The 15,560-nt window shown below is 48.0% G+C and overlaps 1 protein-coding gene across 1 annotated transcript in view; it reads left to right on the plus strand.

The window, feature by feature from the left end:
* Positions 1 to 15,560, plus strand: part of CRTC3 (CREB regulated transcription coactivator 3) — a 97,934-nt gene that overhangs the window by 68,750 nt on the left and 13,624 nt on the right. The window contains exons 7-10 of the mRNA XM_020289107.2: positions 4,116 to 4,151; positions 8,698 to 8,783; positions 9,919 to 9,968; positions 15,233 to 15,450. Coding sequence (XP_020144696.2) covers positions 4,116 to 4,151; positions 8,698 to 8,783; positions 9,919 to 9,968; positions 15,233 to 15,450 — 390 coding nt within the window. The remainder of the gene's footprint in view (positions 1 to 4,115; positions 4,152 to 8,697; positions 8,784 to 9,918; positions 9,969 to 15,232; positions 15,451 to 15,560) is intronic.

The raw sequence follows: 15,560 nt of genomic DNA on the forward strand, positions 1-15,560 counted from the left end.
CTCCCTGAGCAGGGCGGTGCGGCCCCCCTGTTCGCCGTTGTGAGCAGATGAGAAGGGCGCGTCTGCTGGTCGCTTAACTGCACAAGCAGTGAACTGCGACACACTCCTAAACGGAGCTTTGTGTCCCAAGAACATACAGCCATTAGTCTGAAACATGCTTAGTAATCTTCATAATGGTTCTTGAGTCACACGACAATTAGGCATAAGTGTTGAGTAGTTGATATAAATGACAAAAACAAACTTTTATATAACCAAACAACATTTTTATAATTTCTCTCTCTTGTTTAATTACCCAGACTCTCTAAAGAGGAGTGTTGACCGTTTCCCTGGCAGCACGTGCAGTTTAATTATCACTTCACACATACATGCAGACAAGCACAAGGGCTCTCTGGGACATTCGCCCTGTCCCATAGCCTAGACCGTCCCCAACTCCCCTCCCCTCACCGCCAGCGTGCGGAGGCGGCGGCTGGGGTGGCCCGTGCTCTTGCAGGGAGCAGTCCAGAGCTGAGGGCAGTTACTACATTCCCACACCCAGGGCTGTAGAAGCTGAATATCACCGTCTTTGGGGACTACGGTCCTCAGCTGCTCCTCTCAGAGCAGGGCAGCACGTATGTCTTGGACTTCAGTGGCATTTCCACCTGCAAAATAAGCTTTGACCTACAGAGTTAAGGAAAGGTTTAAAATGCAAGTAACCCCGGAAGATGCAAGCCTGCTGATTGTGTGGACGGGGGTGAGGGGTGCAGGGAGCACAGCATCCAGGTCTAAAGAAGGACAAAAAGGGTCCCCTGGATGGCAGGAGGGCCCAGAAGGGGGAGGCAGAAACACCAGAGGCTTCTCTTAGGATACGCTCTAAGTGTGCCCTTGTCTTCCCTTCTACTTAGCAAGTCCAGACCGTCCAGGGAGTTCTTTTAGCTTTGCCAGGCCTGGGAGCCGCAGAAGGAGCACGGCCTCAGTGCCACCCAGTTCGGAGAGGCCGGCCCCGGGTGGCTCTGGGGTTGGGAGGTTTCCTGGAACACAGATGCAGCCTTGGCCATTGCTGCCCCAGCCCCCGTGGGACCCATACAAATTGGTTTCCTCTGTTTCCAGAAGGCCAGCCACAACTCGTCCCTTTTTATTTTTAACCCTTCGTTGATGGCGGTATCCTGTGATATTTTTTATCCAGCAGTGAAAATCCAGGCTTGGATATTGATTCGATTGTGCGTTAGCTTGGTGGTCAATGTTATCGCCGCCACCATCCTTCTGGTCACCCGAGCACAAAACCCGGGAGTTACGTTTAGTCGCACCCGTGCCCCTCTCCTCCATTCAGCAGCCGAGCACCGCGTCTCACATCCGCCTCTGATCCCCTGTCCTCGCTGCCAGTGTCCGACTCTGTCCTTCTTGCCTGGACTGTCGTGTCAGTGTTCTGCTTGCTCTCCCTGCCACGAGGCTTTTCGACCCGTCTCATCCTCTGTCGCAAGAGCAGTCCCTCTGAAGCTTGGTTCGAATCAAGTCACCTCTCTCACCGGAACCTTCTGTCCCCAACATCGTGCCAGGCCACCGGTAGCCTCCGGCTGCCTCGCCTCGTCTCCCGCTCCTCCCATCCCGCGAAGCTGCAGCCGGGCAGGCGGTAGCATCCCTGCCCCTGCTGAACGCTTCTTCCCTCTGCTCCTCACTCCTTCCCTGCCCCTCTGCCGCCTCCTCCCCTCCTCCCCCTCTTCCTTCTCCCCCTGTCCTGCACTGGGGCATCCCCTTCAGCCTCACTTCCAGGTGTCTAGATCCTCCCAGGTACAGCCAGTTGCTCAGGGACATGGCCATTCTGCAGGCCCATGGCCAGAATTCGGGTCCCAGGACATACTCGCTGTCTGATCTTGCGGATGGCAGCACCCGCCTCACAGCAGTACGGTGAGGGCTACGTGAGATCGTCGGTGTAAAGCACCCGGCACGTAGGAAGCTAACAGTAACGTTGGCTGCTGTTATCATTTTACCATTACCCTTCAACGCCCAACTCAGGTGCCATCTCCTCCATGAAGCCTTCCTACCCTTCCAGTCTGATGGGGAGGAGGGAGTGGCACTAATGGGATATCATGTAGGGCATCTGCTGGCCACCTAGGTGGTTTCACATGATAGCCCCCAGTTGAGTCTTCATGTTCCAGGGACAGGTCAGCCGTAACAATTGCACCTAGAGTGACTGGGGTCTTCATGACGGACAGAGAGATGCTTTGCCATACCATACCAGACTGCTATATAGAACTTAGTTTTTAATTTTTAATAAGATAATCACTTTTTTTTTTGAGACAAAGTCTCACTTTGTTGCCCAGGCTATAGTGAGTGCCGTGGTGTCAGTCTAACTCACAGCAACCTCAAACTCCTGGGCTCAAGCGATCCTCTTGCCTCAGCCTCCCGAGTAGCTGGGACTACAGGCATGCGCCACCATGCCCGGCTAATTTTTTGTATGTATTTTTAGTTGGCCAATTAATTTCTTTCTATTTATAGTAGAGACGGGGTCTCGCTCTTGCTCAGGCTGGTTTCGAACTCCTGACCTTGAATAGTCCGCCTGCCTCGGCCTCCCAGAGTGCTAGGATTATAGGCGTGAGCCACCGCGCCCGGCCAAGATAATCACTTTTTAGTGGTGAGAATAGTCAAGTTCCCTGCCTTTTCCCAATAGGATGGTCCCAGGAAAGCCACAATGTAAATCGGAAGCTTCTTTCCTCTTCCTTGGACAGTGCTGGTTGCAGAACCCACCTTTTCTCTCCCCGCACCTTACTTTCTCATGTCCTCCTGTCCAGTCACTGAGAAAGCTGCAGCCTAATCCAGGTCTCCCCAAGAGTGGGCCAAGGGCCATCTGCAATAGTCCCTTGAGATGAGGATTCAAAATGTAGATTCCTTGGTCAATTCTCACACCTTCTGAATCAAAATCTTTGATCATTGGCCCCCATAGTCTACATCTTAACAAGCTCACCCAAGTAGTCTATATGTGCACTAAAGTTAAGTTTTCAATAACTAACTTAGATTCTGTATCCATGGGCTTGTGAGAAATGCTTTGGGACTGTGCCTAATTGAGTGACCTCTTAGTGCTCCTGGCTCCACTAAGATTTTGTTGCTCCTGTCATATTCTGTCTTCTCACCTGGCCCAGGCTAGCACTTAGTGCAGGATCTTAATAAATATATGTTTAATGAATGGTTATTAGACATTCTATTTAAATTTTATAGACTAATCAGGTTAACTTGTAGGTTCACCTTAGCCAGAAACTTATCTAAACTTTAAGCAAGCTATAGTTAAAGGCTTAGACCTTAAAAATTTGTCCGGATTCTATACTGAAAACTTATTTGTTATATTCGATTGCTCCAAAGGGAATGGTAAGATATTACATTCTTGGCACAGTTCTTTAGTTTTAGCCCAGAGCAATAATAGGAAACACTATACTTTGTCATCTGCAGTATAATTTATGGATAAAAAGTACTTCACTCAGCTAGAACTTATTCTAAGTCAAATTTTAAAAACTTTATGAATATACCCTTTAAATTGACTCAGACTCCAGATATATTTACTTCTTAAAATAACTTGACTGTGCAAGAAATATATATATATATACATATATATATGCATATATATGTGTGTATGTGTGTGTATATATATAAAACAACATACAGCATGGAGCTTCTATTTTTTTTTTTTTTTTTTTGAGAGAACTCATAGGATTGAAGCATGGAGCTTCTAGTTTGTTCCTGGAGACACCAATAGTAAGTGTCAAACAGGGATGTGTGGACTTCTGGAGTTCATGATGCAGCATTTGTAGGAGTGTTCCCATCTATACTTCTTTACTTTTTTGATTTGAACAGAGGTGCCCAGACTTTGTAAAAATTGTTTTTCTCTCAGGACAGAGATAGTAAGAAAATTTAAGACTGACACAAGGAGACAATTTTAGAGGAAAAGAAAAGTAGATAGGAACCAACTGTAGACTCAAATTAGCTACATCTATTTGTACTGCAAATGCTGGGGCACCTTGAATGAACATCATCGTATCAAAGCTGCCTTAGAATGTTCAAAATTCTATTTTAAGTCAGAAAGAGTTACTAATTCATGAATAAATGAAAACGAGAGCACGACGTAACAGTGTTTTTTCCTTTCCCACCAGGTTTCTGTGACGGTGAGAATGATGGACACGGGGAAGGTATGAATCGGCTTTACCTGCCTGTTTTGGAATGGGATGCTGACGACGGTGTACATCACCTTTCAATACCTTAACTAGTTAATATTCATGTTTCCAGGCACCCCCAAAATGCTGACAACTGCTGATTGGCTTACTCTTTAGAGAGCCTCTAGAAAATGGAGGCTAGCCATGATCAAGGCCATGAGAAAGGAAATGTGTGATCACATTACAAAGGTTCCTTGTTATCCAAGTCCCCACAAGCCCCATGGTCACAAGGCTGTTCAAGGAAGCAAACGTTGTAACCACATGAAAATGTGAATGAATCGATCGTTTAAGCAATTAGTTATTCCAATATCCTTCCCTCCTCAACACTGTGTCTGCCCATTTAGAAAGTCCTTGTTAGTCAGTAATTGTCAGACATAAACAATGCAAGGAGAATGCAAATTGTTGCAAAATGAAATTGCACATCTTGCCGAAGATGCTGTTTCGTGAAGCCAATTAAGATCGTATTGCAGTTCTGTGGAAATGACAAAGCCATTGACAAATGAGGGTCTAACACAGTTCATTTTATTCATTCAGTACCAGGCACTGTTTTCTTTTCTCTAAATATTTATATGTCTGGAATTTAATTTTCAAAATCCGAAAATGAACAACTAAATTAGGTTTATAAGTCACAAAGATAAGACTCACGGGGGATACGACAAACGAGGAGCATCTGGCAACAGAAGCACAATTCTCTGTTGTCATCCTGCACACTCCTTTTCTGGGCAAGCCATGATAGGCCATGGATAAAATCATGAAAAGTTAAAACATCAAGAAACATCTACTCCATTAGAACAGAAATAAAGAAGTGGCTTCGAGGTTGTTTGCATTCCCCAATGAATTCTTTGAAGAATTCCCAACAAATCTTGGATATGAAAAGAGACTGAAAACAACGGAAAACTGTCCGCATTCAGGCACTGGAGTCTGCCCCACCCATATTCCTGTCATCAGCCTCTGTTGACAGGCAGCCTGGGGTTGTGAAGCCACCTTACCCAGCCCTTAAAACTTACCCTGGCACCCAGCAGCACCTTTCAGAGCAATTTTTCATTCTTGATGTCCCATTTGTACTAGTTTATAAAGGCTCTCAGAGCCTGTTTTTTCTTGTCCTCCGTTTCTTTGACAGTCAGCTGTAGGGTCAGCATTTACCAGGCACTATTTCAAGCACTCCCCAGCAGAGAATCGAACAAAGCCTCTGCCCTCGTGGAGCTTACATTTCTGAGGCAGTTTATATCAGTGATTAGACAGGGTAACATTTGAAGAAAAGAAAGTCTATGAGAATATTGACAAAATAAGCTCTTCAAAAAAGTGGTTTGAATATCAGGATTAAGAGAGACACCCGATCCACAGACATGCCATTAGCAAATGAAAAACATAGAAAAAATTTTAAAAATTGAAAGAAAAATTAAAAAAAAAAAAAGAGAGAGAGAGAGAGAGACCCGGGAGCACTGATAAAGCCTGGACTCTGTTAGCAGAAATGACCGCCGTCACGATGGTGCTGGCCAGGGCAACTGTGAAGAGTGTTGTATCATGCATGCTCCTGCCACGCCGTTGGAGAGATCAACCCCCATCCATATTTGACCCATTTTAGGAGTCCACGTTGCAGTTATATCCTAAGTTATTTTTTCAAAAGATTAAGGGGTACACATGTTTTTGTTACATGGATACCTTTTCTAATGCTTAAGTTGGGGTTTTTATAATAGTATTCCCATCACTCAAATAGTGCACCCAATAAGTAAGTTTTTTACCCCTCCTCTTTCTCCCCTCCCTTCTTCTTGATTTCCAGTGACCTTTACATCTCTTTGTGCCTGTGTGTGCCCATCAATTAGCTCCCAGTTACTAGAGAGCACATGTGGTGTTTATTCTTCCATTCCTGGGATACTTCACTTAGGATAATGGTCTCCAGTTCCATCCAAGTTGCTGCAAAAGACCTTATTTCATTCCGTTCTATGGCTGAGTAGTACTCCATGGTATATGTATACCACATTTTCATAATCCACTCATGAATCGGTGGGCACTTGGGTTGATTCCACGTCTTTGCAATTGTGCATTGTGCTGCAATAAACATTCAAATGCACGTGTCTTTTTGATAAAATGACTTATTTGCCTTTGGGTAGGTAGCCCATAGTGGAGTTGCTGGGTAAAACACTAAGTCTACATTTATTTATTTGAGGAATCTCCATACTGTTGTCCATAAAGGTTGTACTAATTTGCAGTCCTGCCAACAGTGTATAAGTGTTCTTTTCTCTCTGCATCCATGCAATCATCTGTTGTTTTCTGACTTTGTAATCACGGCCATCCTGAGAGGATTAAGGTGGTATCTCATTGTAGTTTCGCATTTCCCTGATGATTAGTGATGTTGAGCATTTTTTCATGTTTCTTGGCCATTTTTCTATCTTCTTTTGAAAAACTTCTGTTCATGTCTTTTGCCCTCTTTTTAATGGGGTGATTTGGTTTTTTCTTGCTGATTTGTTTGAGTTCTTTGGAGAGTCTAGATATTAACCGCTTATTGGATATACAGTTTGTGGATATTTTCTCTCATTCTGTAGGTTGTCTATTTACTCTGTTGATATTTCCTTTGCTGTGCAGAAGGTTTTTAATTTAATCAAGTTCTATTTATTTATTTTTGTCGTTTCTGTATTTGTCTTTGGGATCTTAGTGATAAATTATTTGCCTAGGATGATGTCTAGAAGGGTCTTTCTTATGTTTTCTTCTAGAATTTTTATTTTCATACCTTACATTTAAGTCTTTTATCCATCTTAAATTAATTTGTGTATATGGCAAGAGATCAGAGTCCTGTTTCTTTCTTCTGCATGTGGCTATCCAGTTTTCCCAGCACCATTTATTGAATAGGGCTTCCTTTCCCCTGAGTATGTTGTTGTTTGCTTTGTCAAAGATCAGTTGGTTGTAGATAGATGGTTTTATTTCTGGGTTTTCTATTTTGTTCCATTGGTCTATGTTCTACTTTTATACCGTACCATGCTATATTGGTTACTATAGCCTTGAATATAATTTCAAGTCTGGTAATGTGATACCTACAGATTTGTTCTTTTTACTTAAGATTTGCTTTGGCTGTTTGCACTATTTTTTGGTTCCAAATGAAGCATAGAATTGTTTTTTCTAGATCTGTGAAATGTGACATTGGTATTTTAATGGGGATTGTGTTGAATCTGTAAATCACTTTGGGCAGTATGGACATTTTAACAGTGGTGATTCTATTAATACAATCCATGAGCTTGAGATGTTTTTCCATTTGTGTCATCTATGATTTCTTTCATCAGTGTTTTATAGTTCTTGTAGAGGTCTTTAACCTCCTTGGTTTATATCTTAAGTTTTATTAAGTGGAAGATAAAATAAACTGATTTTAGATGTTTTGTTTCAAACTCCTTTCTCAGAATTTACTCTGAAATTTGGGGCCCTGTTTTAAGTGACTTCTTTCTGGGGTCCATTATCCTTTGGTCCCCGTGCCATTCTGGGTGGGGCTAAGACAGGACAGTCATGACAGTCACAGTGGAGCTCATGTGGTCACTGGAACCCAACAGCGTTCCTAGTTCTGGTAGTCACCAGTGTCTGTAATGTTGAACCCCCTTCCTGACTTCGGATCGCTTCATTCCTGTCGGCTGGCCCTTGCTTTCACTTGTTTTGTGACTCAGCATTCTTGTTCTACCTGGTATGACTGAGAGTGCTCAAGCAGAAAACCCTTGAACAGTCCCTTCATACAAAGCCAGGTTGTTTTCCGGCATTCAAGAGCCAGTAGGAGTCCCGGTCGGCTGCCTGGCCTCACTTCCTCTGGGCCATCGATTCCTCTTTGTCCCCTACTCCCCGCTCATCACTGAGTAGCTTCACCGCCACCTTGTCTTCCGTGTGCTAGCCCTCTTCTCCCTTCCTTACTTCCCTTATTTCATCTTCCCGACATCATTTTGGCCGTCTCTGCTCACCCCTCCTCTCCCATTCTCTCCCGTGCCAAGCTCGCAGCCCTCCCTGACCTGGCCTCCACCTCCCGCGTTGTACCTCCTCCACCCCTCCCCTTTGCTCAGCCTGCACCCCAGTTGAAAAGAGTTGCTCTACTCCGTAGTTGTCCGCCACTTCCTTTCTCTCTGGGCCTTTTTTCGTACCTTCCCCTCTGTCGGAACGCCCTTCTCCTGTGTCCCTAGAGCGCTTCTTTCAGGGCCAGCCCAGAGCCTTCCTGCTGCCTCCTGTGGGCATCCGCAGTTCCATTCCTTCGGCTCTCTTGGGCTCCCGCTGGTTTCGCCCTTCAGCAGTGGCTATTCCCGTGTTGCTCTCATCCCCGGCTAGACTGTCAATTCCTCAAAGCTTGAACCCATGTCTCACTTATCTCTGCATCCCCTAGAGTCATGTGCAAATTGCCCTCCCTAGGAGACAGTCCATAAATAAATCATTTTATTTGTTAAATAAATCTTTTTTTTTTTTTTTTTTTTTTTACAAAGATAGGTTGTTTGGCCAAAGGTTGGTGGGATGGCTGCCTTGTAACACAATGAATGTGCTGCCTTTTTTTTTCTCCCTTTAGTAGCGTCTTTCCCTGGCCCGTTGAAAGAAGAGAATCTGTTGAATGTTCCAAAGCCACTGCCAAAACAGCTGTGGGAGACCAAGGAGGTGGGTGAACAGCACTCAACTGTTTGTTGTCGCTGAATGTTTGCACTTCAGAGGTCCCTGAAAAATCTTGCAGAGGTGAAAACAAGAGGAATTGGGGCGGGGGGGGGGAGAAGAAAATTTGGGCACAGAGATAGAAAGAAAATACTAGGAAATGATGTTTCAAGTAAAAATTATTGCAGTTGTGCCGATGAAACCTTACAGTGATCTCTTGACTTCCTAATTCTCATATGAATTCACTCATTCAAAAAATCCGTTAAGCCCCCCATATCTTGTTCATACTGCCAAAAGCTCTAAAACCTGATTACGAGTCATAAGCAGATTTTTCTGTTTTGTAGCCAACACTTTTCTGCCAGCCTCCAGCTTCTGTTCAGAATTACTGATATACCAGATAACCCTTTTAAAATCAAGGGCATTTGATCTGAGTCCTCCAAGAATCAGTAAACAGTCATCTGTTTAACTGCGATTTCTGTGAGCCTTTGAGTATTTGTATCAAGACTCGTGCCAGCTGACCTCCCCCCAGGCTCTCTGTACATCTCCCCCACGTGGAAGGGAGGGAGGTCTCAGGGTACTTGATGTGGCCTCTCTTCCCGTAGGGAAGCTATGTCGACTTTGAGAGAAAACAGTTATTCTGTTCCAGCTCTTAATGATGGGCTTACCAGCCCTTACCAGCCTGGCAACATACCAAGACCCTATCTCTAAAAGAGTGAAAAAAAAAAAAAATGGCCGGCACAGTGGCTCACGCCTGTCATCCTAGCACTTTGAGAGGCTGAGGTGAGAGGATTGCTTGAGCTCGGGAGTTTGAGACCAGCCTGAGCAAGAATGAGACCCTGTCTCTACCAAAAACAGAAACAAATTAATTGGCCAACTAATATATATATAGAAAAAATTAGCCGGGCATGGTGGCTCATGCCTACAGTCCCAGCTACTCAGGAGGCTGAGGCAGCAGGATCGCTTGAGCCCAGGAGTTTGAGGTTGCTGTGAGCTAGGCTGACGCCACGGCACTCACTCTAGCCTGGGCAACAGAGTAAAACTCTGTCTCAAAAATAAATAAATAAATAAATAAAATAAAATAAAAATAAAAAACTTGAATTTGGCTTTACGGTGAGTAAGCCCGGCTTCTGTTGTCTCTTCCCAGATCCAGTCCCTGTCCGGGCGCCCTCGATCCTGCGATGTCGGAGGTGGCAAGTGAGTAACGTCCTTTCTGTCCGCGGTTCAGGGACCGTCCTGAGGTCTTCCCAAACATCTTCCGCATTGTCACAGAACTCTGAAAAACGTAACTTGCTACGTATAAATTGAAAGTCAACTGCATTTTCATAAAAACTGCTCCCTTTTGATACTCACATTTCACGGGTTTGGGGTAATTAAGTTACAGAACCGCAATAACAAATAAACTGATGTAAATATGACTGGCCGGGCAGAGGCAGGCGTGTGCGGGCGTCGGGAGGAGCCCCGGCCCGAGCCCGCGGCAGACCTGGCCAGCGCGTGGCAGGTTGGCCGGACACAAAGCAAAGCATCAGTTAACCTGGAAACTGGCTTACACAGAAGTTCGTTAAGAGAGTTTCTATAAATATACTTAATGTCACTGAACTGTGCACTTAAAAATGGTACAGTGATAAAGTTTACGGCGTGTGATATTTTGCCACCATTTTTAAAAAACATATAAATGGAAGATGAATAAATAAGAAAGTTCACAATATCAAAAGTTTCTATAAGGCCAGGCGCGGTGGCTCACGCCTGTAATCCTAGCACTCTGGGAGGCCGAGGCGGGCGGATTGCTCAAGGTCAGGAGTTCGAAACCAGTCTGAGCAGAAGCGAGACCCTGTCTCTACTATAAATAGAAAGAAATTAATTGGCCAACTAGTATATATATATAAAATTAGCCGGGCATGGTGGCGCATGCCTGTAGTCCCAGCTACTCGGGAGGCTGAGGCAGGAGGATCGCTTGAGCCCAGGAGTTTGAGGTTGCTGTGAGCCAGGCTGACCCCACGGCACTCACTCTAGCCTGGGCAACAAAGCAAGACTCTGTCTTAAAAAAAAAAAAAAAAAGTTTCTGTGAAACTGTTAATTAGTTAGTGGATTTAATAGTATACAACTTTACTCCCTAAAAAGATTTGAGACAGCTTACAAAAGTATGTACAATATATAAAATGGTAAAAAAAGTTTATGAGGAAGTTGAGTCTGGGGAGGAGGAGGAGATGGCAGGTGACGAAGGCCCAGGCAGCAGGTGGTTCACAAACAGCGGCCGAGGGGCGCTGGGACTGGCTGGAAGAGCTGTGTGCCGCGGGTCACCACAGGGAGGACCCCCAGACTTGACGGGCAGCGTCCCGAGACGGCACCCGGAGAGCCGCGTGGCGCTGTTTATCACAGCGTCTCCGCGCGGTCCCGTGGCGTGGAACCAGAGCAATTCAGAAACCGCAGAGTCTGCCCAAGGCCAAAATAATGTGGCTTGAAAATGGGACCCTTGAATGGGCACCCATCATTGTAGAGGGTCTGCGGGTGAACTAAAGCTACTTCTCGCAGTCCCTCAACGTCTTCCCCCAACAAAGCTTCCTGTGAGCATTTCACAGCGATGCGTTCAGGCACTCCCTGCCGGGTACCTGGAGCTCAGACCTGCTTTTTGGGTGGTTAAATATAAACTCATGTAATTAGCAGCCTGCTGGGCTGAGGCTTGACCTTCTCTTCAGAAAGTCGGAAAGCCTGCCGGGACCCAGGGCCAGACAGAAGGCCCCCACCCAGGGGTGCAAGACATGCGAATGGACAGGGTCAGGATTTTCCTCAAGAACCAATTTTGGCTCAACCCTCAGAAAACCTCCGGGCTCTGAAGGCCTGTGGTATAGACATGGGTTGCAGTGCCTTAACCCCAGAGAGTTTGGAAGCTATGTTTCTTAGGTAAAGAAAGTTGCTTTCTTGCTCTTATGTGAGAGGTAGAATTCCACTCGGTGACTCCTAGTCATGCAAATATTAATGGACCCCCTAATTGTAGGCACCAGGTAGAACAGCGAACAAAACAGATCAAGTCTCTGCTTTCAAGCAGTTGATGCTCTGGTGGAGCAAAATGGGCGAAGCCAAACAAGCAGAGCACTGTGCTGTGTGCCAGGTGTTGGCAAATGCAGTAACGAAAAAGAGAGCCGAGCAAGGAGGCGGGCGCTGTGGGTGCCGGGAAGGCCTTGCTGATGAGCGCTGAAGCGGGGGGCAGGGGTTCCAGCGCGGGAACGGCAGGCGCCAGACCCGGAGGAGGAGCGGGCCTGGGGCGCGGGAAGCTGGGCTAGCTTGGACCTGACTCGGAGATCGGGGTCACGGGAGGGTTGGAACACAGGGGGAACATCACCGGCCTCGTCTCAGGTCCAGTGCCGGCTCCGGTGGGTCGTAGCCGTATTTGGAAGGTGACCGCTCACTGCAGGGCAGCTGGTGTGGATGTTGCTGTTCACAGCGGTCACGTCACCTTGCCATTCTTGCTCTGTGCGCTGGGCGCTGCTCACCTCCTTCCCCCCGCCCCCACCGCCGTCCACTGCTTATCTTTCCCTCTCGTTTCCAGAATTCTCAGCCACACTCTTTGAAAGCGCGTTTACTCAGGTCCCCCTTACCGCCTGCCCACTCCGTGGCCCTGTGTGGCCTGGCGTCCACCTCCGTGTCCCAGGGAGCTGCCCTGAGGGGTCAGTTACCTGCTCCACGTCAGAGAGGCGTCCCTGCTGCGTGTCCACACCCCTGCCCTCGTTCCCCGTCTGCTCCTGCGCCTTCCGCGTTTCCCGTCTTAGGGTGGCCCCGCCTGTCCCTGCGCCAGGAGCCCAGGAGCCATCCCTGAGTCCTCCCTTCCGTATCCCCAGAGTCCACGCCGCCTCCCTCCCGCTCTCTCCTGGTCTCCCGTTGGACCGTTCAGCGCATCAAGTTCACCCCTCTGCCTCCAGGCTCCGCTCCGTGCTCCCCGCGTTTCCTCCCCTGAGGGTGTCACCGCGCTGTCCATCTTCCCTGCTCTCCGCGTCGGCTGGCTCGTCGTCATGAGCTCGCCGGTTCCGGCCCATCTCCCGTCCCTGCCCAGCCCTCCTGCACTTGACCTCCTGCGGCACACGAGTCCTGGCGGTTCCTGGGGCCCGCTGTGTGGTCCCGTGCCGCCCTGCTTCTGCCCGTGCCGTGACGTCCGTCTGCTTGAAATGCTCTCCCTGCCCGGATCACCCGAAGTCGTTATTAACCTTCAGACTCCGCTCAGATGTCCTCCAGGAAGCTCTTCCGTCTGCTGGTCATTCCCTCCGCACTGTGCACCCTACGCCCTGTCCCTGCGCTGCCGAACTGTATCATACTGCAAGTTGTCTCCTGCTTTGTCTGAGTCTCTTGGAGGCGCCAGTGCCAGGGGCTGGCCCCAGGAGGTGCTCTACTGTCACGTGCTGTATTGAGTGACCTGTCCTTAATCAAGTTCAATACCGTCCCCTGCTCCTGACTGGTGGCACCTTCTCTAACTATTCTCCTCTCCTCCACCTCCCTGTTCTTTTCCCAGCCCACCCCTGGACCTCTGCAGGTGGCCCTTCTCGTGGCTCCTCCCTGCCCCTCTCTCTGCTCCCTTACGCCATCCTTCACACGGTAACCATTCTAGAGTGGCATTTCTAGAGTGGCATTCTCTAGCTTAACCTGGGCCCCCTCTTTCCTGCAGGCCCTGATCCAGACTCCTAAGCACAGTACGTCACCTCCCTCTTGTCTTCTCACTCGCCCGCCTCTCCCACTTCATCTGCTCTCCTCCCGTCCGTCCCCACACTCTGCCCTGACCCCTCGCCATGCCAAGCCTCTTGCAGTTCCACGAGCACACTGTGTCACGTCCTTAGCAAAGCCTTCCCCTCCGCCACCTATCCTGACGTCGACAACTCCTGCTTTTGTGCCCCCTGTGTCATGTACCTCTGGTTATACCCGCCCTCACCGGAGCTGGCACCGCACGCTTCCTGCTGTCCCTTGGTGGCTTGCCTTCCTGTCTGTCCCCCTCCCAGCTGAGAACTCCACGAACAGGGTCCTGGGCTAGGAGTCCCTCTCCGGACCCTCCCTTTGGAGGGCTTCACTCCCACAGAGTCAGGAGTCTAAGGGACCATGGGGACGTTCCACCAGCGTACACCCCTTAGGCCTGAGGGGTGGCGGGCGAGCAGGCGGGGAGAGGACAGGCTGGGGTAGCCACGTGGGCGCACTGTGGTGCGTGGCAGGGCTGCGGGGGGCCGCGGTGGGCACCGAGGACTGGCCGCCTCTCCCCGCGTGTTCCAGTGCAGAACTCCACGAAGGCTGAGAATTCTACATTTAAGTCTGGCCGCACAGGCTGTTATGAAGGTATAACTTGTCAAGACGGAAACATAGAACAAAGTTCATTTAAGGGTTTGTTCATTCGATTTGTAACTTTCAGAAATTGAAACAGATGGTACGCAGGCCTCCTTTTGTGCTCTTGCCCCAGGCCTGCAAATTTTCGGCACAGGCCTGACCACAGACACACCTCGCTTGTCATCGGTGTGTCCCCAGCACGTAGCCCAGTGCCTGGCAGACAGTGGCAGCCACCAGACTTTGATAGATGAATGGCAACATCTCTTTCTCCCTTTAAAGTTTATGAAGCCTGTAATTTAAAACATACGTATTAGAAGGTAGCTAGTTACCCAGAGATACTTTCTCTGGTAGGAAAGATAATTTAGAAATCTAGCCAAAAGAGCTGTATACATATAAAGCAGTGCCTCACATTTTATAAAATATAAATAAAATTGTAAATCACTTCAGTAAAAGGATTTGTTCTATAAAATTTGGATCCAGCCAAAAGGCTGTACTCAAGGATTCAGAAGGCCACATGTGGCCCCAAGGCCACAGGTTCTCTACCCCTCAAGGATCCGTGCTCCCAGAATGAGAGAAAGTCTACACTAGGACTTTGATCTTTGATATCCACTGCTCTTATTTGACAAGGAAAAGATATCAGACATGCCCTGTTGCCCAACAGCCAAATGCATTGTAGACAGTAATACAAGGCTGGGTGCTGTGGCTCAGGCCTGTAATCCCAACACTTTGGGAGGCTGAGGCGGGAGGATCACTTGAGGCCAGGAGTTTAAGACCAGCGTAGGCAACATAGTGAGACCCCCATCTCTACAAAAAAATTCTTATAAAAAATTATACCTTTAAAAAAAAAAAGAGGCCAGTTGTAGTGGCTCACACCTGTAATCCTGGCAGTCTGGGAGGCTGAGGCGGGAGGATTGCTTGAGCTCAGGAATTCGAGACCAGCCTGAGCAAAAGTGAGACCCCCATCTCTACTAACGATAGAAAAATCAGCCAGATGTAGTGGCGCACACCTGTAGTCCCAGCTTCTCAGGAGGCTGAGGCAGGAGGATCGCTTGAGCTCAGGAGTTTGAGCTACGATGACACTACTGCACTCTAGCTAGGGCGACAGAGTAAGACTCTATCTTAAAAAAAAAAAAAAAAAGTAATATGTATCATTCTTTTTTCAGTGCTTTTCCACACAATGGTCAAAACATAGGCCTCTCGCCCTTTCTGGGGACCCTGAACACTGGAGGGTCATTGCCAGATCTAACCAACCTCCACTACTCGGCGCCCCTGCCGGCCTCCCTGGACGCCAGTGACCACGGCTTCGGCAGCATGAGCGTGGGGAACAGCGTGCGCAACCTCCCGGCTGCTATGACCCACCTGGGGATAAGAAGCTCCCCTGGTAAGTATCTCCCGTTTAGGAAGGGCCTTGGCTGTGTCTCCTGGTGGCTTAATCATAGGTGGTCCCCAGCCATGTGGCCTGGTCAGTGAGTCACTGAATGACAGTGACTG

This window comes from Microcebus murinus, chromosome 7 (genome assembly GCF_040939455.1).
Source record: "Microcebus murinus isolate Inina chromosome 7, M.murinus_Inina_mat1.0, whole genome shotgun sequence".
In the NCBI taxonomy this organism is placed as follows: Eukaryota; Metazoa; Chordata; class Mammalia; order Primates; family Cheirogaleidae; genus Microcebus; species Microcebus murinus.